Source organism: Nansenia antarctica (genome assembly GCF_963989245.1).
Source record: "Nansenia antarctica genome assembly, chromosome: 6".
Lineage (NCBI taxonomy): Eukaryota > Metazoa > Chordata > Actinopteri > Argentiniformes > Microstomatidae > Nansenia > Nansenia antarctica.
The window spans coordinates 72,083,558-72,108,557 of NC_137676.1; the positions used below are offsets into that span (position 1 = coordinate 72,083,558).

Genomic DNA, 25,000 nt, shown 5'->3' on the forward strand with positions numbered 1-25,000 from the left:
CTGGGCTGTACTGAGCTGTACTGAGATGTTCTGGGCTGTACTGGGCTGTACTGAGCTGTACTGAGCTGTACTGGGCTGTACTGGGCTGTACTGAGATGTACTGAGCTGTACTGGGCTGTACTGGGCTGTACTATGATGTACTGGGCTGTACTGAGCTGTACTGGGCTGTACTGAGATGTACTGGGCTGTACTGGGCTGTACTGGGCTGTACTGGGCTGTACTGGGCTGTACTGGGCTATACTGGGCTGTACTGAGCTGTACTATGATGTACTGGGCTGTACTGGGCTGTACTGGGCTGTACTGAGATGTACTGGGCTGTACTGAGCTGTACTGGGCTGTACTGGGCTATACTGGGCTGTACTGAGCTGTACTATGATGTACTGGGCTGTACTGGGCTGTACTGGGCTGTACTGGGCTGTACTGGGCTGTACTATGATGTACTGGGCTGTACTGGTCTGGACTGGGCTGGACTGGGCTGTCGTTAGTGAAACAGTGCTGTAAAGGCCAGTGTGAGAGGAACATATAGCCCAGTACAGTAGAGTAGAGTTGGGGTTGTTCTCACCGTCTCAAAGAAGATCTCCATCATGCGTGTCCTCTTCTCCTCCAGACTCAACCCTTTCTTAGGTCCCTGGGAAACAGACAGAATATTCTGATTAACTTGATTTGAAACTACCACTGTTTCAAAACATGAATTGGGGGTGAGCTTACATACAGTACCTTCAGTAAGTATTCACCCCCTTGACTTTCTGTTGTCTTATAACCTGACTTTAAAATAGACTTTAATATATTTATTGTGTCACTGGCCTACACAAAATACCCCATAATGCCAAAGGGCTGTTTTTTTGTTTTAGTTTTTTACTAATTCATTAATAATCTGAAATGTCTTGAGTCAATAACTATTCACCCCATTTGCTATGACACTCCTAAAATTAGCTCAAATGCAAAAATGGCTTGAACAAGTCACTCAATAAGCTGAACTCAGTCCATCTGTGTCCAGGGATAATAATTCATGTGATTTCAGAATTAATATCTTTGTTTTTATAGTGTTTCTTCTGCAGAGGGGTTAGGGTTAGTTAGGTGGTGCAGAGGGGTTAGGGTTAGTTAGGTGGTGCAGAGGGGTTAGTTAGGTGGTGCAGAGGGGTTAGTTAGGTGGAGCAGAGGGGTTAGGGTTAGTTAGGTGGTGCAGAGGGGTTAGGGTTAGTTAGGTGGTGCAGAGGGGTTAGTTAGGTGGTGCAGAGGGGTTAGTTAGGTGGTGCAGAGGGGTTAGGGTTAGTTAGGTGGTGCAGAGGGGTTAGTTAGGTGGTGCAGAGGGGTTAGGGTTAGTTAGGTGGTGCAGAGAGGTTAGTTAGGTGGTGCAGAGGGGTTAGTTAGGTGGTGCAGAGAGGTTAGGGTTAGTTAGGTGGTGCAGAGAGGTTAGTTAGGTGGTGCAGAGGGGTTAGTTAGGTGGTGCAGAGAGGTTAGTTAGGTGGTGCAGAGGGGTTAGTTAGGTGGTGCAGAGGGGTTAGTTAGGTGGTGCAGAGAGGTTAGTTAGGTGGTGCAGAGAGGTTAGTTAGGTGGTGCAGAGAGGTTAGTTAGGTGGTGCAGAGGGGTTAGGGTTAGTTAGGTGGTGCAGAGGGGTTAGGGTTAGTTAGGTGGTGCAGAGAGGTTAGTTAGGTGGTGCAGAGAGGTTAGTTAGGTGGTGCAGAGGGGTTAGTTAGGTGGTGCAGAGGGGTTAGTTAGGTGGTGCAGAGAGGTTAGTTAGGTGGTGCAGAGAGGTTAGTTAGGTGGTGCAGAGAGGTTAGTTAGGTGGTGCAGAGGGGTTAGTTAGGTGGTGCAGAGGGGTTAGTTAGGTGGTGCAGAGGGGTTAGTTAGGTGGTGCAGAGAGGTTAGTTAGGTGGTGCAGAGAGGTTAGTTAGGTGGTGCAGGGGGGTTAGTTAGGTGGTGCAGAGAGGTTAGTTAGGTGGTGCAGAGAGGTTAGTTAGGTGGTGCAGAGAGGTTAGGGTTAGTTAGGTGGTGCAGAGGGGTTAGTTAGGTGGTGCAGAGGGGTTAGGGTTAGTTAGGTGGTGCAGAGGGGTTAGTTAGGTGGTGCAGAGAGGTTAGTTAGGTGGTGCAGAGAGGTTAGTTAGGTGGTGCAGAGGGGTTAGTTAGGTGGTGCAGAGAGGTTAGTTAGGTGGTGCAGAGAGGTTAGTTAGGTGGTGCAGAGAGGTTAGTTAGGTGGTGCAGAGAGGTTAGTTAGGTGGTGCAGAGGGGTTAGTTAGGTGGTGCAGAGAGGTTAGGGTTAGTTAGGTGGTGCAGAGGGGTTAGTTAGGTGGTGCAGAGGGATTAGTTAGGTGGTGCAGAGAGGTTAGTTAGGTGGTGCAGAGAGGTTAGTTAGGTGGTGCAGAGAGGTTAGGGTTAGTTAGGTGGTGCAGAGAGGTTAGTTAGGTGGTGCAGAGGGGTTAGTTAGATGGTGCAGAGAGGTTAGTTAGGTGGTGCAAAGAGGTTAGGGTTAGTTAGGTGGTGCAGAGAGGTTAGTTAGGTGGTGCAGAGGGGTTAGTTAGGTGGTGCAGAGGGGTTAGGGTTAGTTAGGTGGTGCAGAGGGGTTAGTTAGGTGGTGCAAAGAGGTTAGGGTTAGTTAGGTGGTGCAGAGGGGTTAGTTAGGTGGTGCAGAGGGGTTAGTTAGGTGGTGCAGAGAGGTTAGTTAGGTGGTGCAGAGGGGTTAGGGTTAGTTAGGTGGTGCAGAGGGGTTAGTTAGGTGGTGCAGAGAGGTTAGTTAGGTGGTGCAGAGGGGTTAGGGTTAGTTAGGTGGTGCAGAGGGGTTAGGGTTAGTTAGGTGGTGCAGAGAGGTTAGGGTTAGTTAGGTGGTGCAGAGGGGTTAGTTAGGTGGTGCAGAGAGGTTAGGGTTAGTTAGGTGGTGCAGAGAGGTTAGTTAGGTGGTGCAGAGGGGTTAGTTAGGTGGTGCAGAGGGGTTAGTTAGGTGGTGCAGAGAGGTTAGGGTTAGTTAGGTGGTGCAGAGGGGTTAGGGTTAGTTAGGTGGTGCAGAGGGGTTAGGGTTAGTTAGGTGGTGCAGAGGGGTTAGTTAGGTGGTGCTGAGGGGTTAGTTAGGTGGTGCAGAGGGGTTAGTTAGGTGGTGCAGAGAGGTTAGGGTTAGTTAGGTGGTGCAGAGGGGTTAGTTAGGTGGTGCAGAGAGGTTAGTTAGGTGGTGCAGAGAGGTTAGTTAGGTGGTGCAGAGAGGTTAGTTAGGTGGTGCAGAGGGGTTAGTTAGGTGGTGCAGAGAGGTTAGTTAGGTGGTGCAGAGGGGTTAGTTAGGTGGTGCAGAGAGGTTAGTTAGGTGGTGCAGAGGGGTTAGTTAGGTGGTGCAGAGGGGTTAGTCAGGTGGTGCAGAGAGGTTAGGGTTAGTTAGGTGGTGCAGAGAGGTTAGTTAGGTGGTGCAGAGGGGTTAGGGTTAGTTAGGTGGTGCTGAGGGGTTAGGGTTAGTTAGGTGGTGCAGAGGGGTTAGTTAGGTGGTGCAGAGAGGTTAGTTAGGTGGTGCAGAGGGGTTAGGGTTAGTTAGGTGGTGCAGAGGGGTTAGGGTTAGTTAGGTGGTGCAGAGGGGTTAGTTAGGTGGTGCAGAGGGGTTAGTTAGGTGGTGCAGAGAGGTTAGTTAGGTGGTGCAGAGGGGTTAGTTAGGTGGTGCAGAGAGGTTAGTTAGGTGGTGCAGAGAGGTTAGTTAGGTGGTGCAGAGAGGTTAGGGTTAGTTAGGTGGTGCAGAGAGGTTAGGGTTAGTTAGGTGGTGCAGAGGGGTTAGTTAGGTGGTGCAGAGGGGTTAGTTAGGTGGTGCAGAGAGGTTAGGGTTAGTTAGGTGGTGCAGAGGGGTTAGTTAGGTGGTGCAGAGGGGTTAGTTAGGTGGTGCAGAGGGGTTAGTTAGGTGGTGCAGAGGGGTTAGGGTTAGTTAGGTGGTGCAGAGGGGTTAGTTAGGTGGTGCAGAGGGGTTAGTTAGGTGGTGCAGAGGTTAGTTAGGTGGTGCAGAGGGGTTAGTTAGGTGGTGCAGAGAGGTTAGTTAGGTGGTGCAGAGGGGTTAGTTAGGTGGTGCAGAGGGGTTAGGGTTAGTTAGGTGGTGCAGAGGGGTTAGTTAGGTGGTGCAGAGAGGTTAGTTAGGTGGTGCAGAGGGGTTAGGGTTAGTTAGGTGGTGCAGAGAGGTTAGTTAGGTGGTGCAGAGGGGTTAGTTAGGTGGTGCAGAGAGGTTAGGGTTAGTTAGGTGGTGCAGAGGGGTTAGGGTTAGTTAGGTGGTGCAGAGGGGTTAGTTAGGTGGTGCAGAGGGGTTAGTTAGGTGGTGCAGAGGGGTTAGTTAGGTGGTGCAGAGAGGTTAGTTAGGTGGTGCAGAGGGGTTAGTTAGGTGGTGCAGAGGGGTTAGTTAGGTGGTGCAGAGGGGTTAGGGTTAGTTAGGTGGTGCAGAGGGGTTAGGGTTAGTTAGGTGGTGCAGAGGGGTTAGTTAGGTGGTGCAGAGGGGTTAGGGTTAGTTAGGTGGTGCAGAGAGGTTAGTTAGGTGGTGCAGAGAGGTTAGTTAGGTGGTGCAGAGGGGTTAGTTAGGTGGAGCAGAGGGGTTAGGGTTAGTTAGGTGGTGCAGAGAGGTTAGTTAGGTGGTGCAGAGAGGTTAGTTAGGTGGAGCAGAGGGGTTAGGGTTAGTTAGGTGGTGCAGAGGGGTTAGTTAGGTGGTGCAGAGAGGTTAGTTAGGTGGTGCAGAGAGGTTAGGGTTAGTTAGGTGGTGCAGAGGGGTTAGTTAGGTGGTGCAGAGGGGTTAGTTAGGTGGTGCAGAGAGGTTAGTTAGGTGGTGCAGAGGGGTTAGGGTTAGTTAGGTGGTGCAGAGAGGTTAGTTAGGTGGTGCAGAGAGGTTAGGGTTAGTTAGGTGGTGCAGAGAGGTTAGTTAGGTGGTGCAGAGAGGTTAGGGTTAGTTAGGTGGTGCAGAGGGGTTAGTTAGGTGGTGCAGAGAGGTTAGGGTTAGTTAGGTGGTGCAGAGGGGTTAGTTAGGTGGTGCAGAGGGGTTAGTTAGGTGGTGCAGAGGGGTTAGTTAGGTGGTGCAGAGGGGTTAGTTAGGTGGTGCAGAGAGGTTAGTTAGGTGGTGCAGAGGGGTTAGTTAGGTGGTGCAGAGAGGTTAGTTAGGTGGTGCAGAGGGGTTAGTTAGGTGGTGCAGAGAGGTTAGTTAGGTGGTGCAGAGGGGTTAGTTAGGTGGTGCAGAGAGGTTAGGGTTAGTTAGGTGGTGCAGAGGGGTTAGGGTTAGTTTAGGGCTGCAACTAACGATTATTTTGGTAGTCGACTAATCTGTCGATTATTTTTTCGGTTAGTCGTGTGGCTTTTCGCTGCGCGTAAATGGCGACGCAGAAGCATAAATCCGGCTTAACTAGCTATCTAACCTAACGTTACGCCAAGCTACAGCTGCTCACAGAGCTAGTTGATTGGCTAGCTAGCATTGCTGGCTAGACTACAGACAGCTCACGTTAGTAGGCTACGCTTGGCGCTGTTTATCTTACAGACAGCTCTGCTGGTGGACTCAACATAATTGAAATAGCATTCACTTATCAAGCATCATTCATGATCATCCACCATGACTACCTGGTATTTTAATAGCGACCACCCCTCACTTCATTTCATCTCGCGTTCTCCTGGCTTCAACATGGAAAACCCCTGCTACGTAACGTTACATACAAGCGCCTCTGTCTGTCACACGCGTGCCACAGGGCAAATAAATTAATAGCACAAACGCTCATAGCATGTACAGCCCTGTCCATGTTAGGTGGTGCAGAGAGGTTAGGGTTAGTTAGGTGGTGCAGAGGGGTTAGGGTTAGTTAGGTGGTGCAGAGGGGTTAGTTAGGTGGTGCAGAGGGGTTAGTTAGGTGGTGCAGAGAGGTTAGTTAGGTGGTGCAGAGAGGTTAGTTAGGTGGTGCAGAGAGGTTAGGGTTAGTTAGGTGGTGCAGAGAGGTTAGTTAGGTGGTGCAGAGGGGTTAGTTAGGTGGTGCAGAGGGGTTAGTTAGGTGGTGCAGAGAGGTTAGGGTTAGTTAGGTGGTGCAGAGAGGTTAGTTAGGTGGTGCAGAGGGGTTAGTTAGGTGGTGCAGAGGGGTTAGTTAGGTGGTGCAGAGAGGTTAGTTAGGTGGTGCAGAGGGGTTAGTTAGGTGGTGCAGAGAGGTTAGTTAGGTGGTGCAGAGAGGTTAGTTAGGTGGTGCAGAGGGGTTAGTTAGGTGGTGCAGAGAGGTTAGTTTGGTGGTGCAGAGGGGTTAGGGTTAGTTAGGTGGTGCAGAGGGGTTAGGGTTAGTTAGGTGGTGCAGAGGGGTTAGTTAGGTGGTGCAGAGAGGTTAGTTAGGTGGTGCAGAGGGGTTAGTTAGGTGGTGCAGAGAGGTTAGGGTTAGTTAGGTGGTGCAGAGAGGTTAGTTAGGTGGTGCAGAGAGGTTAGTTAGGTGGTGCAGAGGGGTTAGTTAGGTGGTGCAGAGAGGTTAGGGTTAGTTAGGTGGTGCAGAGAGGTTAGTTAGGTGGTGCAGAGGGGTTAGTTAGGTGGTGCAGAGGGGTTAGTTAGGTGGTGCAGAGGGGTTAGCGTTAGTTAGGTGGTGCAGAGAGGTTAGGGTTAGTTAGGTGGTGCAGAGGGGTTAGTTAGGTGGTGCAGAGGGGTTAGTTAGGTGGTGCAGAGGGGTTAGTTAGGTGGTGCAGAGGGGTTAGTTAGGTGGTGCAGAGGGGTTAGTTAGGTGGTGCAGAGAGGTTAGTTAGGTGGTGCAGAGGGGTTAGTTAGGTGGTGCAGAGAGGTTAGTTAGGTGGTGCAGAGAGGTTAGTTAGGTGGTGCAGAGAGGTTAGTTAGGTGGTGCAGAGAGGTTAGTTAGGTGGTGCAGAGGGGTTAGTTAGGTGGTGCAGAGGGGTTAGTTAGGTGGTGCAGAGGGGTTAGTTAGGTGGTGCAGAGGGGTTAGTTAGGTAAGCCCAGAACTGTCTCGACTCTCAAGTGTTTGAAAGGCACCTTTTCTGCTACATGACCTAAACCAAGGCGGTTAGTTAGGCAGCTAGTGAACGTTAGCATAGTAGCATGACGCCGGTTCACCCATAGACAGAAGCCTGTACTGGCGTTAGCTCTCTGGCTAGCCTGGCTATAATAAACAGTTGACAGGCTTGCAAACTCAACGAGTATGTATGTGTATGTATATATGTAGTATAGTGTGTGTTGGCTGTAAGTATGTTGTGTTGTGTTGTGTTAAGTTAAGCCTGTAATGTCACTTACCATTTTTGCAAAGTCAATTCACGTGGAACGTCAAAATATGATGACAACAAACACCGACTTCCGTAAACTATGAATTTCCCGCGCTGGAGAGGAAACACGTGACGAGGGCCACTCACTTTCTGCCTGTGTCGGTCGCCCTCTGCTGTCCATTTAGGAGAACTACACGTGACAACATACACTATATAATTTAATACTGTTCTTTACTACTAAGATGGATGAATGACACGTTTTTTCCCCAAAGAGTTTAAGTTAAAACACTGTATTCAGAGCAGAGGAGGCTGGAGGAGACACATTAAAAAAACATGTTAGGGGCGGCTGTGGCGCAGGAGGTAGAGCGTCTAATGATCACAAGGTTGGCAGATCGGCGGTTCGAACCCCGGGTGGCCACATGTCGAGGTGTATCCCTGGGCAAGACACTGAACCCCAAATTGCTCCCAATGAGCTGTCCGGTGCCTTGCATGGTAGCTTGTTGCCATTGGTGTGTGAATGTGTGTGTGAATGGGGTGAATGAGAGGCCGTTGTAAAGCGCTTTGGAATAAGGCTCTATAAGTCAGTCCATTTACTATTTTGATATGACACAGGAGAAAAGGCCACAGACACCCAAGCAAGGATGGTTTGGATTAAGGAGCACTGGCGGACTCAAAGGGGGGGGGCAGGGGGGGCGACCGCCCCTCCTGGTGGTGCCCCCGCAGTTGAAAAAACGTCTGTCTTAAGTGCCCTTTTGAGTGTAAAAAATGCCCTTTTGAGTGGCGAAAATGAGAGGACGTGCCCTATTGGTGCCCCTCCAATGGTCTAAACTTGACCATGTGCACTGATGGGGTCCCATGCATGTTGTGCACTAGGTGCCCTTTTTTTCTTTTCGCACCCCCTGCCCTTCAAACAGCCTGAGTCCACCACTGGTTTGGATTAAGGAACTGTGTTTTGAGGAATAGTTTGGACTAAAGGCCCTTGCACACCAACGCGTTTTTTACGTCCGTTAAAAAAATTAATTCGAACTCATGCTGTGTCAACCACGCTTGCACACCAATCCGTAATAATTCGTCCGTCAAAAAAAAAAACGCAACAGGTTCGATTTTCTGCGTTTTTCGCGACGTCAAAAGCCTTTTGAGAGTTGTTATTGACCACTCCGCCATGGTATAGACTGGGACACATCGTCAAATTATAACTGCAGGACATTTGGATGAATGTTTACAGAAGTTCATGTCTCAAGTATTATCTCGGCGGTCGAGTGAAAGAAAAACAACATCCAGATGATAATTCACACAATATAATACCACGAACGCGTACAGCACTAAACAATAACATTCAGTTGGGCAGCATCACTAAACAATAACATTCAGTTGGGCACATGGGCGTCACCACCATATATTTGGGGGGGGACGTGTCCCCCCCACCTTTGAAACAAGGTCGTTTGGACCCCCCCACATTTGCCATCAAAAATATGTTGCATGACTGGTCAGCGTTATTTTCATTGCTTCACAATCAAATCCGTTCCACTTTATGAGTAGGGGATTGCCCATATCCAGAAATCCACTCCGCGTTTTACTTCTGTTTTTAACACGGCAGCAGCAGCAGCATCGGACACGCACGCAGATTCAAAACATTCAGACTGAGGCGATATTTAGATCATCCACCAAGATGGATATAAGGATTTTTTTTTTCTAAGAAGAGAAAAGTAAGTCAAAGTCATCCAAGTTTTCCCGTGAGTGGCCAAACAGCAACATTGCGTTCTCCCAAGGTCAAACACAGCCAGCTTTTCTGATAAGAATGTTAGCACCTTATGAGACATTCTCTGTATTAGCAATAGAATTAGCATAGCCTACTAGCAACCAAATACGAGCTAGATCAGCTATATGGCACTAGCAGTTTTGTTAGGCATTACTAGTGCGGTTAGACATGTTTAAATGCAGAACAGACACAGGCGAAATGTCATCAAAAGCACAGAATGGCGACAAACACCTCACAGTGCTTACCTGTCCTGTCATTATTGCATCTCCTGCCCGTGTTCATTGCCCTGAGCATTTGCACTATTTAATTTGGCCATTGCACCCACCCAAAGAATCAATTTTGCATCTGATTGCTTGAGCTAGGGTTAAAAAAGAAGAAGAAAACACCTGTTCCATTTATTTTTCTATTTCTAAAATGCTTGTGATTGTATTTTTTGTATTGATGATTGTATTTCTATGTCAAATGTTCTATTAGAGAAAAACAATATGAACAAGTGCTCAATGCTCAAAGGCGCTTGAACATGTGGCTGTTTGCCACATCCACCAAGAGCATCTTGACAAACTTGACTTAAAGGAGATTTGCCAGTCATTTGTGTCTGCAAATGACAAAAGAGGTCACACTTTTGGTGCCTTTGTATGATGTCTTATGTTCTAATTGTAGAAATCCTGCTGTATGCATAGTACAGATAATAGAGGAGAAATATGATTATAGGAGGAGATATGGAACATTTAATGAAAGGACAAAAAAGGGGAATCTTTGAAATTTTGGGGAAAGAATGGAGTAAAAGCAAGTCTTTAACAGGTTGTATTGAGTTACCTCATTCTTTTCTAATTCACTCTTTGATTCTTTTTGAATCTTCATATTTAATAAAGTACCTAAAAAGTGCCAAGTGTCAGCGTCAGGCCTCTGTGAGTTAAACCAAAACATAATAGTAGTCAGTAATTGCAGACCATGCCATGCTCCAAGGAAAAACAAAGAAAGAGGGAGATTATTTTGGGTGTAAAACGCACCAGAATGCAGGAAATTGAATCTACTATTTAAAAAAATTCGGGGGGAGGACCCCCAGACCCCCCGAAAAATAAGTGTCCCCCCCACATTCAAAAAGCTGCTGACGCCCATGGTTGGGCAGCATCACTAAACAATAACATTCATTTGGGCAGCATCCTACTCAAACTCAGGCAGAAGGGCAGGGTCCGGGCAGGTGCACACACTGTCACAGACTGTCAGTGCATCATACAGGTACATCATTTGACAAACCCTGGCCTATTATGATCAAGCATTTAGAATGTAGAGTGCATATTGCGAAAAGTTCGCAACGTAAAAAAACGCAACGGACTCCGCAACGGACCGGTGTGCAAGGTCTCGGTGCGTAACGTTTTTTTCGGATGACGGGTTAAAAAATATGCATGCGAAAACGCACGCATTGGTGTGCAAAGACCTTAAGATATGTAAGAGGGCCGGGCCGACGGTACTTAAATCAGGGGTGTCAAACTCAACTTCTATCCAGGCCACATCAGCATTACGGTTCCCCTCAAAGGGCCGGTTGTAACTGTAAGACTATATAAATGTTATAAATGTTAGACGAAAACAGACAGTTTCAGCCCCAAAAAGGGTCATGGTTATGAGTAAAACAATAAAACGACCACACATTTGGAAACTCTCTCTCTCTCTCTCTCTCTCTCTCTCTCTCTCTCTCTCTCTCTCTCTCTCTCTCTCTCTCTTGAATTGATTTAAACACACAACTTTCAGAATAAGTTTAAGTTTCGTGGATGAAAGTATCCAGTATTCTCTGTTCTCTTGAACTCTGGATAGAGTCTGATTGCTCCTGTCACGAGTGTGGTTTATACTTCATTAATATGCACCGTAACTGTCCCTTGAATAAATAAATGAATCTGAAATGAATCTGTGCCCCTGCCGCGTTGTGACCCTGCCGCGCTGTGAGCCTGCCGCGAGGAGGAGGAGGAGGCAGCGCGCGCACACGCCCCTCAGCGAGATTCCGACCTCTCGCGAGAGCTGAGCTGAGAGACAGTTGAGATTTGAAAAAGAGGCGGCCGGTCGGAGAAACAGCACAGCGGCTTTTGTCGTCAACAAAAGTAAGAATTAATTATCCTGAACGATGTCTTAATGTGTCTTAATGTGTCTTAATGTGTGTCCTACACTGTATGTAACCTATTAAGTTATGTTACGTTAGTCATACATGTCGTGTTACTGCTTTAGTTTCACGTTAAACTGACCGTGTGAACACGTTAGCGAACAGTAGCCAACAGTAGTACCGGAACCACTGTGTTGTTGAGACGATCTAGCCGGTAAGAAAACAGCTTTGTACTTTGGATATAATCTCACTATAATAATAATAATAATAACCTTTATTTGTATAGCACTTTTCCTGCAAACGTTGCAGCTCAAAGTGCTTTAACAAAATAACAAAATAATATAAGAATGACTATAAGATTTAATCAAGTCAGTACATTACATACAAATATATAGATTCATCAACTAACATTAATGTCATTTAAAGTCATTTTAAGGCAATATTAAAAAGATGGGTTTTTAGTCTTGACTTGAACATGTGCTGAGGTTGCATCCCTAATGCAAACTGGCAGTGCATTCCACAATCTGGCTGCATAAAATGAGAATGCAGCCTCACCAAATCTCTTCTTTTGTGCATGTGGTACACAGAGAAAACCATTGTACGGCTGACAACGCTTTTAAAAGTAACGTGTTCGTCCAGGAGAGTTAAAGATGACCACAGACGGAGACCTGGAGATCAAGGAGGCGTTCCAGCAGGCCCAGAAGGGCCACACCAACAGAGCCAAGCTGGTGGCCAGCCTCAAGGCCCGCTACAGCAAGGTAGGCAGGGTTCCCACGGGTCCTTGAAATCCTTGAAAGTTATGGGGCTTTTCCACTAGAGGGCTGACCCGGGTCAACCCGGGCTGGCCTGCTTCTTTGGCGCTTTTCCATTTGTCGGCCTGGGTCGGGTCGGGTCGGGTCGCTTCTTTAGCTACCCATCGTGAGCAGGAACCATAGGGCCGAAGGGTACCTTTTTGCCAGGCTGCGTGTGACGTGTGACGCTGCACACCGTTGATTGGTCAATGGAAATCGTCATCCCATGTTCATAGATTTCTTCGCTAACCGCCATCTTTAAATACCACATTCGCTCTTGGAAAATGTCACTACAGTTTCTGTAATAGCTTATTAATAAAGATTCGAAAAATTATGCTGACCATCGTATTATCTTAGTTTAATGTCATTTCAATGCATCATAGAACTTTTATTTACAACAAGCATAACACAAAAATCGCTATTATGCACCGTCTTTGCCCGTGAATAACACCGGCTGTGAAGGTGGTACAAACACAATACTCCTTTGCTAACTTCACCATCGGTATACGGTCATTTTGAGCCATTTAGCCGAACCACCGCACTGACACCCCGAGAAGTTATGCTTTTAACCGTAAACTCAATGAACCGGGAGTTCACACGCTGCTGCTCGCAGCACCGCGCCTGCTGGTTGAAACTCCCGTTGACAGCGGGGCGAGAGAATCGTTTTAACAGGGAATTCGCTCCGCGCTGTGTCGACCGTGATAGCAGTGTCGTATCGACACCATTCAAATGGTTTTGGATTCCCTGTCCTCTCCCCTATCCGGACACGTTTGAATTGTTATCCTAACCCACGGTAACTCACAGTTATTAACCCGCAAAGGGCACCGTCTTTGCCCGTGAATAACACCGGCTATGGAGGTGGTACAATCACAATACTCCTTTGCTAACTTCACCATCGGTATACGGTCATTTTGAGCCCTGAACCACCGCGCTGACACCCCGAGAAGTTATGCTTTTAACCGTAAACTCAATGAACCGGGAGTCCACCCGCTGCTGCAAGCGTATCTATAAAGAACGCGGAGATTGAATGAGCCCCGCGTCAGTCAGCCTTTCCGTAGAAATACATCGCTCCGTTATATATCTAACGTTACATGTTTTAAGGCTGATCTTTTGCGATCGGCCATTTTTGCCGATCACCGATCGAGTCATTTGGAGTGAAATCGGCCGATTTAAATCGGTGGCCGATAAATCGGAGCATCCCTACATCAAACACTCAAATCTGTGCAAAAAAAACGTAGTTTATTGGGCAAGCTTTCGGTCATAGACCTTCTTCAGGCATATCTATTAAAACACTCTATTGATACTCTTCACTTCCATTCTTCAGAAACTAAACTAAATTTTTTGAGTTTGGAGTGTGTGCGGAGGCTGTTATTTTGCACTTGACAAAACCAATTAAAATAATGTGTTTTTGTTTTCACCATCCTGACGCTGTCTAGCTGGAGGACAAGACGGTGTTCCACCAGGAGTTCATCCACTACCTGAAGGATGCCATGAACGTGTACAAGCGCGAGCCCGCGGTGGAGCACGTCATCGGGTTTGTGTCCATGTTCGCCACGAGCTTCGAGTCTCCCCCGAAGGAGGGGGGGGAGGAGGAGGAGGGAGATGACGATGAGGAGGAGGAGGAGCACCTTTTCCTGAGCTACATGTTCACCTTCCTGCTGGAGGTATTTTAACACAACACACACAGCCCTAACGCACACACACACACACACACACACACACAGCCCTAACAAACACACACACACACACACACAGCCCTAACACACACACACACACAAACACAGCCCTAACGCACGCACGCACGCACGCGCACACACACACACGTACACACACACAGCCCTAACGCACGCACACACACAAACACAGCCCTAACGCACGCACACAAACACACACACACAGCCCTAACCCCCACACACACACACACACACACACACACACAGCCCTAATGCACACACACACACACACACACACACACACAGCCCTAACAAACACACACACACACACACACACACACACACACAGCCCTAACGCACACACACACACACACACACACACAAACACAGCCCTAACGCACGCACACACACAAACACAGCCCTAACGCACGCACACAAACACACACACACATACAGCCCTAACGCACGCACACACACAGCGGTCTATATTGAACAAGAATACTATGAACTACATGGTGAACATATCTCAGCGATGTTTCAGGATTTCCTGTTTTTTTTTCTTCTCTCTCTTAACATTCTCTCCATCCCTGTTCTCTCTCTCCCCCCCACCCTCATCCCTCCCTCACTCCATCTCTCCCCCACCCTCATCCCTCCCTCCCTCTCACTCTCCACCCTCATCCCTCCCTCCCTCCACCCTCATCCCTCCCTCACTCCATCTCTCCCCCACCCTCACCCTCCCTCCCCCCTCCCTCCCTCTCACTCTCCACCCTCATCCCACCCTCACTCCATCTCTCCCCCACCCTCACCCTCCCTCCCCCCTCCCTCCCTCTCACTCTCCACCCTCATCCCACCCTCACTCCACCCTCATCCCACCCTCCCCCCTCCCTCCCTCTCACTCTCCACCCTCCCCCCTCCCTCCCTCTCTCCACCCTCCCCCCTCCCTCCCTCTCACTCTCCACCCTCATCCCTCCCTCTCCCCTCCCTCCCTCTCACTCTCCACCCTCATCCCACCCTCCCTCCCCTCCATCCCTCTCACTCTCCACCCTCACCCTCCCTCCCTCCCCTCCATCCCTCTCTCCCTCCACCCTCATCCCTCCCTCACTCCATCTCTCCCCCACCCTCACCCTCCCTCCCCCCTCCCTCTCACTCTCCACCCTCATCCCACCCTCATCCCCTCCATCCCTCTCTCCCTCCACCCTCATCCCACCCTCATCCCCTCCATCCCTCTCTCCCTCCCTCCCCCCTCCCTCCCTCTCACTCTCCACCCTCACCCTCCCTCCCCCCTCCCTCCCTCTCACTCTCCACCCTCATCCCACCCTCATCCCCTCCATCCCTCTCTCCCTCCCTCCGGCCGCCCCCTTAGTCCCACAAGGCCAACAGCCACGCGGTGCGTTTCCGCGTGTGTCAGCTGATCAAAAAGCTGCTGGGCAGCATGGCCGCGAACGCCCTGATCGATGACGACCTGTTCGACAGCATCCACCAGGCCATGCTGGTCCGCGTCACCGACAAGTTCCCCAACATCCGCATCCAGGCCGCGCTCGCCATGACCCGCCTGCAGGAGGCCCAGGACCCAGACTGTCCCACCATTAAAGGTACTGTCTGTCTGTCCCACCATTAAAGGTACTGTCTGTCTGTCCCACCATTAAAGGTACTGTCTGTCTGTCCCACCATTAAAGGTACTGACTGTCTGTCCCACCATTAAAGGTACTGTCTGTCTGTCCCACCATTAAAGGTACTGTCTGTCTGTCCCACCATTAAAGGTACTGTCTGTCTGTCCCACCATTAAAGGTACTGTCTGTCTGTCCCACCATTAAAGGTACTGACTGTCTGTCCCACCATTAAAGGTAATGTCTGTCTGTCCCACCATTAAAGGTACTGACTGTCTGTCCCACCATTAAAGGTACTGACTGTCTGTCCCACCATTAAAGGTACTGACTGTCTGTCTGTCCCACCATTAAAGGTACTGTCTGTCTGTCCCACCATTAAAGGTACTGTCTGTCTGTCCCACCATTAAAGGTACTGACTGACTGTCCCACCATTAAAGGTACTGTCTGTCTGTCCCACCATTAAAGGTACTGACTGTCTGTCCAACCATTAAAGGTACTGACTGACTGTCTCACTATTAAAGGTACTGACTGACTGTCTCACCATTAAAGGTACTGTCTGTCTGTCCCACCATTAAAGGTACTGACTGTCTGTCCCACCATTAAAGGTACTGACTGACTGTCTCACCATTAAAGGTACTGACTGACTGTCTCACCATTAAAGGTACTGACTGTCTGTCCCACCATTAAAGGTACTGTCTGTCTGTCCCACCATTAAAGGTACTGTCTGTCTGTCCCACCATTAAAGGTACTGTCTGTCTGTCCCACCATTAAAGGTACTGACTGTCTGTCCAACCATTAAAGGTACTGACTGTCTGTCCCACCATTAAAGGTAATGTCTGTCTGTCCCACCATTAAAGGTACTGACTGTCTGTCCCACCATTAAAGGTACTGACTGTCTGTCCCACCATTAAAGGTACTGTCTGTCTGTCCCACCATTAAAGGTACTGACCGACTCTCTCACCATTAAAGGTACTGACTGACTGTCCCACCATTAAAGGTACTGTCTGTCTGTCCCACCATTAAAGGTACTGACTGTCTGTCCCACCATTAAAGGTACTGACTGTCTGTCCCACCATTAAAGGTACTGACTGTCTGTCCCACCATTAAAGGTACTGTCTGTCTGTCCCACCATTAAAGGTACTGACTGTCTGTCCCACCATTAAAGGTACTGTCTGTCTGTCCCACCATTAAAGGTACTGACTGTCTGTCCCACCATTAAAGGTACTGTCTGTCTGTCCCACCATTAAAGGTACTGACTGTCTGTCCCACCATTAAAGGTACTGACTGACTGTCCCACCATTAAAGGTACTGACTGTCTGTCCCACCATTAAAGGTACTGTCTGTCTGTCCCACCATTAAAGGTACTGTCTGTCTGTCCCACCATTAAAGGTACTGACTGTCTGTCCCACCATTAAATGTACTGTCTGTCTGTCCCACCATTAAAGGTACTGACTGTCTGTCCCACCATTAAAGGTACTGACCGACTGTCCCACCATTAAAGGTACTGGAGGAGGAGGAGGGAGGGAGGAGAGAGAGGAGGAGGGAGGGAGGGAGTTGAGAGAGGAGGAGGAGGTGAGAGAGGAGGTCCCTCCCTCTCTCCCTGCCTAGCCTACCTGTTGATCCTGGAGAATGACTCACACACACACACACACTATAAACACACTGACCCTCCCTCCCTCCCTCCAGCCTACATGTTGATCCTGGAGAATGACTCCAACGCGGAGGTGCGTTGTGCGGTGCTGTCCTGCATCGCCCCCACCCCCCTCACCCTCCCCAAGATACTCCCACGCACCAGGGACGTCAATGAGAACGTCCGCAAGCTGGCCTACGAGGTACACACACACACGCACGCGCGTTGGTAGTCTGGGTCAGGGAGAGTGAGGTTGTGTGTGTGTGTGTTTCAGGTTCTGTCTGAGAAGGTTCACGTCAAAGTTCTGCACATCGCCCAGAGGGTCAGTCTGCTGCAAGAGGGCCTGCACGACTCCTCAGGTACTGTGTGTGTGTGTGTGTGTGTGTCTCTGTGTGTATCTGGGTCTCTGTGTGTACCTGTGTGTGTCTGGGTGTATCTGTGTGTGTCTGAGTGTCTCTGTGTGTATGTGACTGTATGTGTCTCTGTGTGTCCCTCTGTGTCCCTCTGGATGTCTCTGGGTGTCTGTGTGTCTCTCTGTGTGTGTCTGTGTGTGTCTCTGTGTGTGTCTGTGTGTCTCTGTGTGTCTCTGGGTCTCTCTGTGTGTCTCTGGGTGTCTCTGGATGCCTGTGTGTCTCTGGATGCCTGTGTGTCTCTGGGTCTCTCTGTGTCTCTCTGGATGCCTGTGTGTCTCTGTGTGTCTGTATGTCTCTCTGTGTGTCTCTGTGTGTCTGTATGTCTCTCTGTGTGTCTGTGTGTCTCTGTGTGTCTCTGGATGTCTCTGTGTGTCTGTATGTCTCTGTGTGTCTGTATGTCTCTCTGTGTGTCTCTGTGTGTCTGTATGTCTCTCTGTGTGTCTCTGTGTGTCTGTATGTCTCTCTGTGTGTATCTGTGTGTCTCTGGATGTCTCTGTGTGTCTCTGTGTGTCTCTGTGTGTCTCTGTGTGTAGTATAGTTCTCCCCAGAGTAACCACGCTCTAACCGTCTCTTTAGGGTGCTGTATGTTGTCTAACGTGTGTGTGTGTGCAGAGCCGGTCAGGGAGGTGGTGCGCTCCTGCCTGCTGCCCGCCTGGCTGCGGCTGCTGCAGGGAGACGTGTTGGACCTGCTTTACAAGCTGGACGTGGAGAGCTGCAGCCAGACGGCCCTGGACACGCTGAGCGCCCTGCTGTCCTCCTCCCCCCCCCAGGGGGCGCTGCAGGACGCCATAGGGCTGGGGGACAGGTACACACACACACACACACACACCCCCAGGGCCTGCTGGAGGACGCCATAGGGCTGGGGGACAGGTACACACACACACACACACTGGAGGACACACACACACACACACAGACATACACTTGTAGACACATATTGAATGACACTAAAAGTTACTGATGTGATTGTGTTTTTTCTGTGTGTGTCTCCCTGTGTGTGTGTGTGTGTCCCTGTCTGTGTGTCCCTCTCCGTGTGTGTGTCTGTGTGTGTATTATGTCCCTGTGTGTGTGTGTGTGTGTATATGTCCCCCTGTGTGTGTGTGTGTGTGTGTCTGTGTGTGTGTCTGTGTGTGTGTGTGTGTGTGTGTCCGTTTGTGTGTGTCTGTGTCTGTGTGTGTGTGTGCCTGTGTGTGTGTCCCTGTGTGTGTGTGTGTGTGTGTGTGTGTGTCTCTGTCCCTGTCCCTGTGTGTAGGAGGCTGATCCCGGTGGAGTCTCTGAGCTGTGAGCGGGTGCTGTGCTGGAGGGCTCTGTGTGAGCATGTGAAGGCCCAGGGAGACCAGGGGGAGGAGCTGCTGGAGCGCCTGCTGCCTGACGCTGCCACCTACGCTGACTACCTGTCTGGGTAACACACCTATACACACCTTAATACACACCCTAACACACCCTAACACCTACGCTGACTACCTGTCTGGGTAACACACCTATATACACCTTAATACACCTTAATACACACCTTAATACACACCCTAACACACCTCCTAACACACCCTAACACCTACGCTGACTACCTGTCTGGGTAACACACCGTAACACACCTTAATACACACCCTAACACACCCTAACACCTACGCTGACTACCTGTCTGGGTAACACACCTATACACACCTTAATACACACCCTAACACACCTCCTAACACACCCTAACACCTACGCTGACTACCTGTCTGGGTAACACACCTTAATACACCTTAATACACCTTAATACACCTTAATACACACCCTAACACCTACGCTGACTACCTGTCTGGGTAACACACCGTAACACACCTTAATACACACCCTAACACTCACCTAACACACCCTAACACACCTCCTAACACACCCTAACACCTACGCTGACTACCTGTCTGGGTAACACACCTTAATACACACCTTAATATACACCTTAACACACCCTAACACCTACGCTGACTACCTGTCTGGGTAACACACCTTAATACACACCTAACACACCCTAACACACCTCCTAACACACCCTGCCATCTACGCTGACTACCTGTCTGGGTAACACACCTTAATACACACCTTAATACACCTTAACACACCCTAACACACCCTGCCACCTACGCTGACTACCTGTCTGGGTAACACACCGTCACCTCTCTGTCCTCTGGCTAAAACTGCCTATGGTGGTGTTATAACCATGTTATAACCATGCAGGTACCTGAAGGGTGGTGTTATAACCATGTTATAACCATGCAGGTACCTGAAGGGAGATGTTATAACCATGCAGGTACCTGAAGGGAGGTGTTATAACCATGTTATAACCATGCAGGTACCTGAAGGGTGTTCCAGTGATGTCGGAGGAGCAGCGAGCGGACTTCACCCAGCTGGAGATGGTGATGAAAAAGGAGTTCATCTCCCAACAGCTCATCCACCTGACTGGCTGTCTGGACACCAACGAGGAGGGAGGGAGGTGAGAGGGGGGGGAGGAGGAGGAGAAGGGAGAGAGGGAGGGAGGGAGGTGGGAGGAGGAGGAGGTGAGAGGGGAGGAGGAGGAGGGAGAGAGGTGAGAGAGGAGGAGGAGGGAGGGATGGGTCAGAGCTGATCTGTATGTCACTGTGTAGGTCTGGTCTGCGTCCACCACACTGCTGGACAATGTGACAACGAACGTTAGCGAACGAACTGACGAAGTTAGCAGTTGGCCCTGTTTTGCGTCACTACTCTGACTACTGTTCCCATGATGCTGTGCTGCAGGAGGTGTGTCCTGGCGGTGCTGCAGGAGATGTTGAGGCTCCCAGAGACGCCCCCCTCCCTGGTGTCCCTCCTCACCCAGAAGCTGCTCAGCCTGTTCCCTGACGACACGAGACGCACGCAGGCCGTGAGTCACACACACTCACACACACTCACACACACACACACACACGCACTTACACACACACGCACTCACACACACACACGCACTCACACGCACTCACACACACACACGCACACACACACGCACACGCACACACAGACATAGGGTACAATGTGTGTGTGTGTGGTCGCCAGGTGGCTGAGATCATTTCTGAAGTGAGGGAGCCCATCGTGGCCGTCAGCCAGCCTGTGGACGAGAACGAGCACCGCAGGAGACAAGTCAAGGTGAGAGAACCAGGAACCTAGAACCAGCAACCTAGAACCAGGGGAACCTAGAATCAGGAACCTAGAACCAGCAACCTAGAACCAGGGGAACCTAGAACCAGGAACCTAGAACCAAAGAAAGATTTGTGGCTCAAAAACCGGATGGTTTTAGTGAAGGAAGTGGTTGCTTATTTCATTTCATTTCAAGCCTTTATTTCATCTCTGGGACCTGAGGGAGACCCTCGTGTTGGGTGGGCAGAGTGTCCAGGATGATCACTGCAACACACACATGCACAGTGCAACAATACATAACACAATGGACCAGTCAAGGCAGGTGCAGATAGATATGCAGTGGTCCCTAGTCAGGAGTGTGGAGCAGCCAATAAGAAGGCAGTCTTTCCATGCTCTGTACGCATACTGGGGACCTTTAGAGTAAGCCAGTTATTTGATCGGGTGAGTTAAGGGCCAATATTCTGACTTCAAATATTGGCAAATTCCCAAGCAGCGCCTTATAAATAAACAGATACCAAGGCCTTATAAATAAACAGATACCAAGGCCTTATAAATAAACAGATACCAAGGCCTTGTAAATAAACAGATACCAAGGCCTTGTAAATAAACAGATACCAAGGCCTTGTAAATAAACAGATACCAAGGCCTTATAAATAAACAGATACCAAGGCCTATTATAAATAAACAGATACCAAGGCCTATTATAAATAAACAGATACCAAGGCCTTATAAATAAACAGATACCAAGGCCTTATAAATAAACAGATACCAAGGCCTATTATAAATAAACAGATACCAAGGCCTATTATAAATAAACAGATACCAAGGCCTTGTAAATAAACAGATACCAAGGCCTTATAAATAAACAGATACCAAGGCCTATTTCACCTGGTTGCTGATAGATAGATAGACTTTATTTGTCATTGTTACAGTACAGGTACCAAACAACGAAATTTAGGAGGGGAGGCTCCCCTGGTGTTTAAGAAAGGAAAAAGAAACACATTTTGGAAAAGGCATAGATGCATAAAATCACAAGAAGGTAAGGAGCTGGTTTACATCAATAGAGGCTATGTACACAATCCACTGTACTATACTGCACAGATAGTCAAATAGGGTTGTCATATTTCACAAGAAAGTATTTTTTTCACATTTTTTTTAAAGTGTCACAGTTTGCAGGCTTGAGTATTTTTTTCACATTTTTTTAAAGTGTCACAGTTTGCAGGCTTGAAAATTTACATGTTTGTGCCTCAGCACTAGCTGCCATACAATCCGTCCGGACTTGTCCTGGGCCCAGAACTTAGGCCTTTTCTGTGTTCAGGGCCTTGACGGCCCTGTGGTAGAAGCTGTCCTTCAGTCTGTTTGTCCTAGCGGCCGGGGTCCTGTACCTCCTGTTCGAGGGCAGCTTGACAAAGTGTTCGTGCCCAGGGTGGGTCGGGTCCTTGGAGATCTTGGAGGCCCTCCTGAGACAGCGTGTTTTGTACAGCTCCTCCAGAGAGGGAAGGGTGGCGCCGGTGATCCCCTGTGCTGTTCTCACGACTCTCTGTAGATCGCTTCTCTCCGCTGCCGTGCAGCTGTGGTACCAGTTGGAGATGCCGAAGGTGAGGATGCTCTCCACTGCGCCGTGGTAGAAGGCCACCAGCATCTCCTGCTTGCTGTGTTGTTTCTTGAGGCATCTCAGGGTGTATAGCCGCTGTTGTGCCCTCTTGATGGTGCCTTTAGTGTTGTCCTTCCAGGCCAGGTCATCCCGCATGATGTGTCCCAGGAAACGGAGGTTTGAGACCATCTCCACGCTCTCTCCGTCGATGAGCAGGGGCAGGATCTCGGACTTTTTCCTCCTGTAGTCTACGATGAATTCCTGGGTCTTTGACTTGTTTAGCAGCAGGTTGTTTACCTTGCACAGCTTGCTCAATTGCTCTACCTCATCCCTGTACGCCGCCTCGTCCCCCCCCGAGATACATCCCACCACGGTGGTGTCGTCTGCAAACTTTACGATGTAGTTGCTGGGGTGGATGGGGGTGAAGTCGTGGGTGTAGAGGTTGTAGAGGATGGGGCTTAGCACGCAGCCCTGGGGTGACCCAGTGCTGAGGCTGAGGGCTGTGGAGGTGTGGGGGCCCACCCGCACCCTCTGGGGGCGGTCGGTCAGGAAGTCCTTGATCCACGCACATATAGAGTGTGATAGACCCAGGTCTAGTAGTTTGGTCACTAGCCTGTCTGGAAGGATGGTGTTAAAGGCGGAGCTGAAGTCCACGAAGAGCAGTCTCGCGTAGCTGTTTCCCCTCTCCAGGTGGGATAGAGTGGCGTGGAGAGTCGTCGCTATGGCGTCCTCTGTGGACCTGTGGGCTCTGTAGGCGAACTGGTATGGATCCAGGTTGGGCGGGAGGCGTGTGAGTATGTGGGCCCGGACTAGTTTCTCGAAGCACTTCATGATGATTGGAGTGAGTGCCACCGGGCGGTAGTCGTTTAGGCAGCTCACCGTGCTTTTCTTCGGGACTGGGATGATAGTTGAGGTTTTCAGGCAGGGTGGGACGGTGGCCTGGGACAGGGACTGGTTAAAGATGTTGGTGAAAACCCCGGCCAGCTGGTCGGCGCAGTCTCTCAGCACCCGTCCCAGGACGCCATCCGGCCCCGAGGCTTTCCTGGGGTCCACCGCCTTCAGTACGCGTCTCACCTCGTGCTCTGTGAGGGTGAGGCTGCTGAGAGCTGGAGAGAGTGGTGTCTGTGTTGTGGTTACCTCCGTTCGCCCCTCGTCGAACCGGGCGTAGAAGGTGTTCAGCTTTCCCGCCAGCAGGGGGTCGTCCTCTGCGGCTGTGAGCCTGTTGGCTCTGAAGTTTGTCATCTGCTGAACCCCCTGCCACATCCGCCTGGAGTCGTTGCTCAGGAGGCATTCCTCAATCTTCTCTCTGTGCTCTGCCTTGGCCGCTTTGATGCCGCGCTTTAGGTTGGCCCTGGTGGAGCTGTACAGCGGTGTGCGCTTCCCTGCGAAGAAGGCGTTGTCCCTCTCATTTAACAGTTTTTGGACCTTCCCAGTCATCCATGGCTTCGTGTTGGGGTAGACCCGGACCCGTTTGTCCACGGTGACTGAGTTGGTGCAGTTCACTATGTGGTTCAGAACCGACGACGTGTACTGTTCCAGGTCCTCATGCTCATATTCCTGCCATAGGGTGTCATTTAGGCAGATCTGCAGTGGAGCGGACCCTTCTGGCCAGGTTCTGACAGTCTTAGTGGTGGTGGGAGCACTTTTCCCCATTGTGGTGTATGCAGGAATCAGGAGGATTGACACATGGTCAGACATGCCTAGATGAGCTAGCGGACTAGCCTTGTAAGCACGTTTGATGTTGGTGTATACCTTATCCAGTGTTTTTTCTCCTCTCGTTGCACATTTTACATGTTGGTAGAACTTGGGTAGTACTGCCTTCAGGTCGACATGATTAAAGTCCCCCGCTATGATGTGAATAGCCTGTGGATCAGTACTTTGTTGGCTACTAATGACGTCGTATAGTCGCGCCAATGCTACTTTGCTGTCTGAGCTAGGCGCTATATACACACATGTAATTAGCACCGCGTTAAATATGATATGAACCTGGAACAGACGCAGGAGTTTAAACGGAACCCAGGTTCAAGACAAACACAGAGGCTGATGCTCCCTCCTTCCCTCCATCCATCCATCCCTCCATCCATCCCTCCCTCCATCCATCCATCCCTCCCTCCATCCATCCCTCCCTCCCTCCCTCCGCGCGCTTTGCTGCCCCAACTCTCTACCCCCCCCCCTCCTTCTTCCTCTTGCTCCCTCTTTTTTTGAACCCTTCCCTCTCTCTCTCTCTCTCTCTCTCCTTCTATCTCTCTCTCTCTAGAGAGTAAATGAAGTGAAGGTACGTGTCCTTGGTGAATCTAAGCAGATCCTGACGAGAGTGGGGCAGCAGCAAGTTTCATGATCTCACTCCCCCTCTCTCCTCCTCTCTTCCCCCCCCCCCCCCCCTGCGTGGTCCAGATGGCGGAGGTGAAGGTGCGTATCCTGGAGGCCAAGCAGGGCCTCGTGGCGGCCCAGGACTTCAGCACCGCGGCCCAGCTGGAGGAGACCGTCCGGGGCCTGGAGGAGCACTGGGCCGCCCTGCTGCTGGAGGCCCAGGAGAGCTGCCAGACGGACAAGGACACGCGCGTGGAGAAGGTACGCACGCAGGGACGCATGGACACACACCCCGCAGAGAGGGAGAGAGAGAGAGACAGGGGGGAGAAAGGGAGAGACAGAGAGAGGGAGGGAGGGAGAGAGAGAGAGAGGGACAGACAGACAGAGAGAGAGAGGGACAGAGAGAGAGGGAGGGGGGGGAGATAGAGAGAGGGACAGACAGACAGACAGAGAGAGAGAGAGAGACAGACAGAGAGGGAGAGATAGAGAGGGAGGGAGAGAGAGAGAGGAAGAGAGAGAGAGGGAGGGAGGGAGGGAGGGAGGGAGAGACAGACAGAGAGAGGGAGAAATGCAGCGACTGCGGCAGTTACATTCATCATGTCATTGCTCCCCGTCAGATATGTCGCCTTAAGATTGCACATGATCGACCGCCCGCCAACACACACACACACACACACACACACACACACACACCCTGCAGACGTTACTCAAAGTAAAGTAATGTCTAAATGAATGTTTGTCTAAATACAACTGTAATCTATGGAATTAGGATGAACTGTGTGTGTGTGTGTGTGTGTGTGTGTGTGTGTGTGTGTGTGTGTGTGTGTAGACAGACCCAGAC

General features: G+C 50.0%; 1 protein-coding gene and 1 pseudogene across 2 annotated transcripts in view; one reads left to right on the forward strand and one right to left on the reverse strand.

The window, feature by feature from the left end:
* Positions 1-9,469, reverse strand: part of mnd1 (meiotic nuclear divisions 1 homolog) — a gene marked incomplete at both ends in the record, with an annotated part of 42,038 nt that extends 32,569 nt beyond the window's left edge. The window contains 2 exons of the mRNA XM_080534854.1: positions 563-628; positions 9,452-9,469. Coding sequence (XP_080390980.1) covers positions 563-628; positions 9,452-9,469 — 84 coding nt within the window. The remainder of the gene's footprint in view (positions 1-562; positions 629-9,451) is intronic.
* Positions 9,470-11,659: 2,190 nt separating this feature from the next.
* Positions 11,660-25,000, forward strand: part of LOC308160931 (condensin complex subunit 3-like) — a 24,696-nt pseudogene continuing 11,355 nt past the window's right edge. The window contains exons 1-12 of the transcript in view: positions 11,660-11,767; positions 13,237-13,464; positions 14,837-15,065; positions 16,767-16,912; positions 16,985-17,069; positions 17,736-17,928; positions 18,376-18,525; positions 19,459-19,599; positions 19,881-20,004; positions 20,175-20,264; positions 24,244-24,420; positions 24,989-25,000. The exon at positions 24,989-25,000 is cut by the window's right edge and continues 91 nt beyond it. The product of the transcript in view is annotated as a condensin complex subunit 3-like (transcript). The remainder of the gene's footprint in view (positions 11,768-13,236; positions 13,465-14,836; positions 15,066-16,766; positions 16,913-16,984; positions 17,070-17,735; positions 17,929-18,375; positions 18,526-19,458; positions 19,600-19,880; positions 20,005-20,174; positions 20,265-24,243; positions 24,421-24,988) is intronic.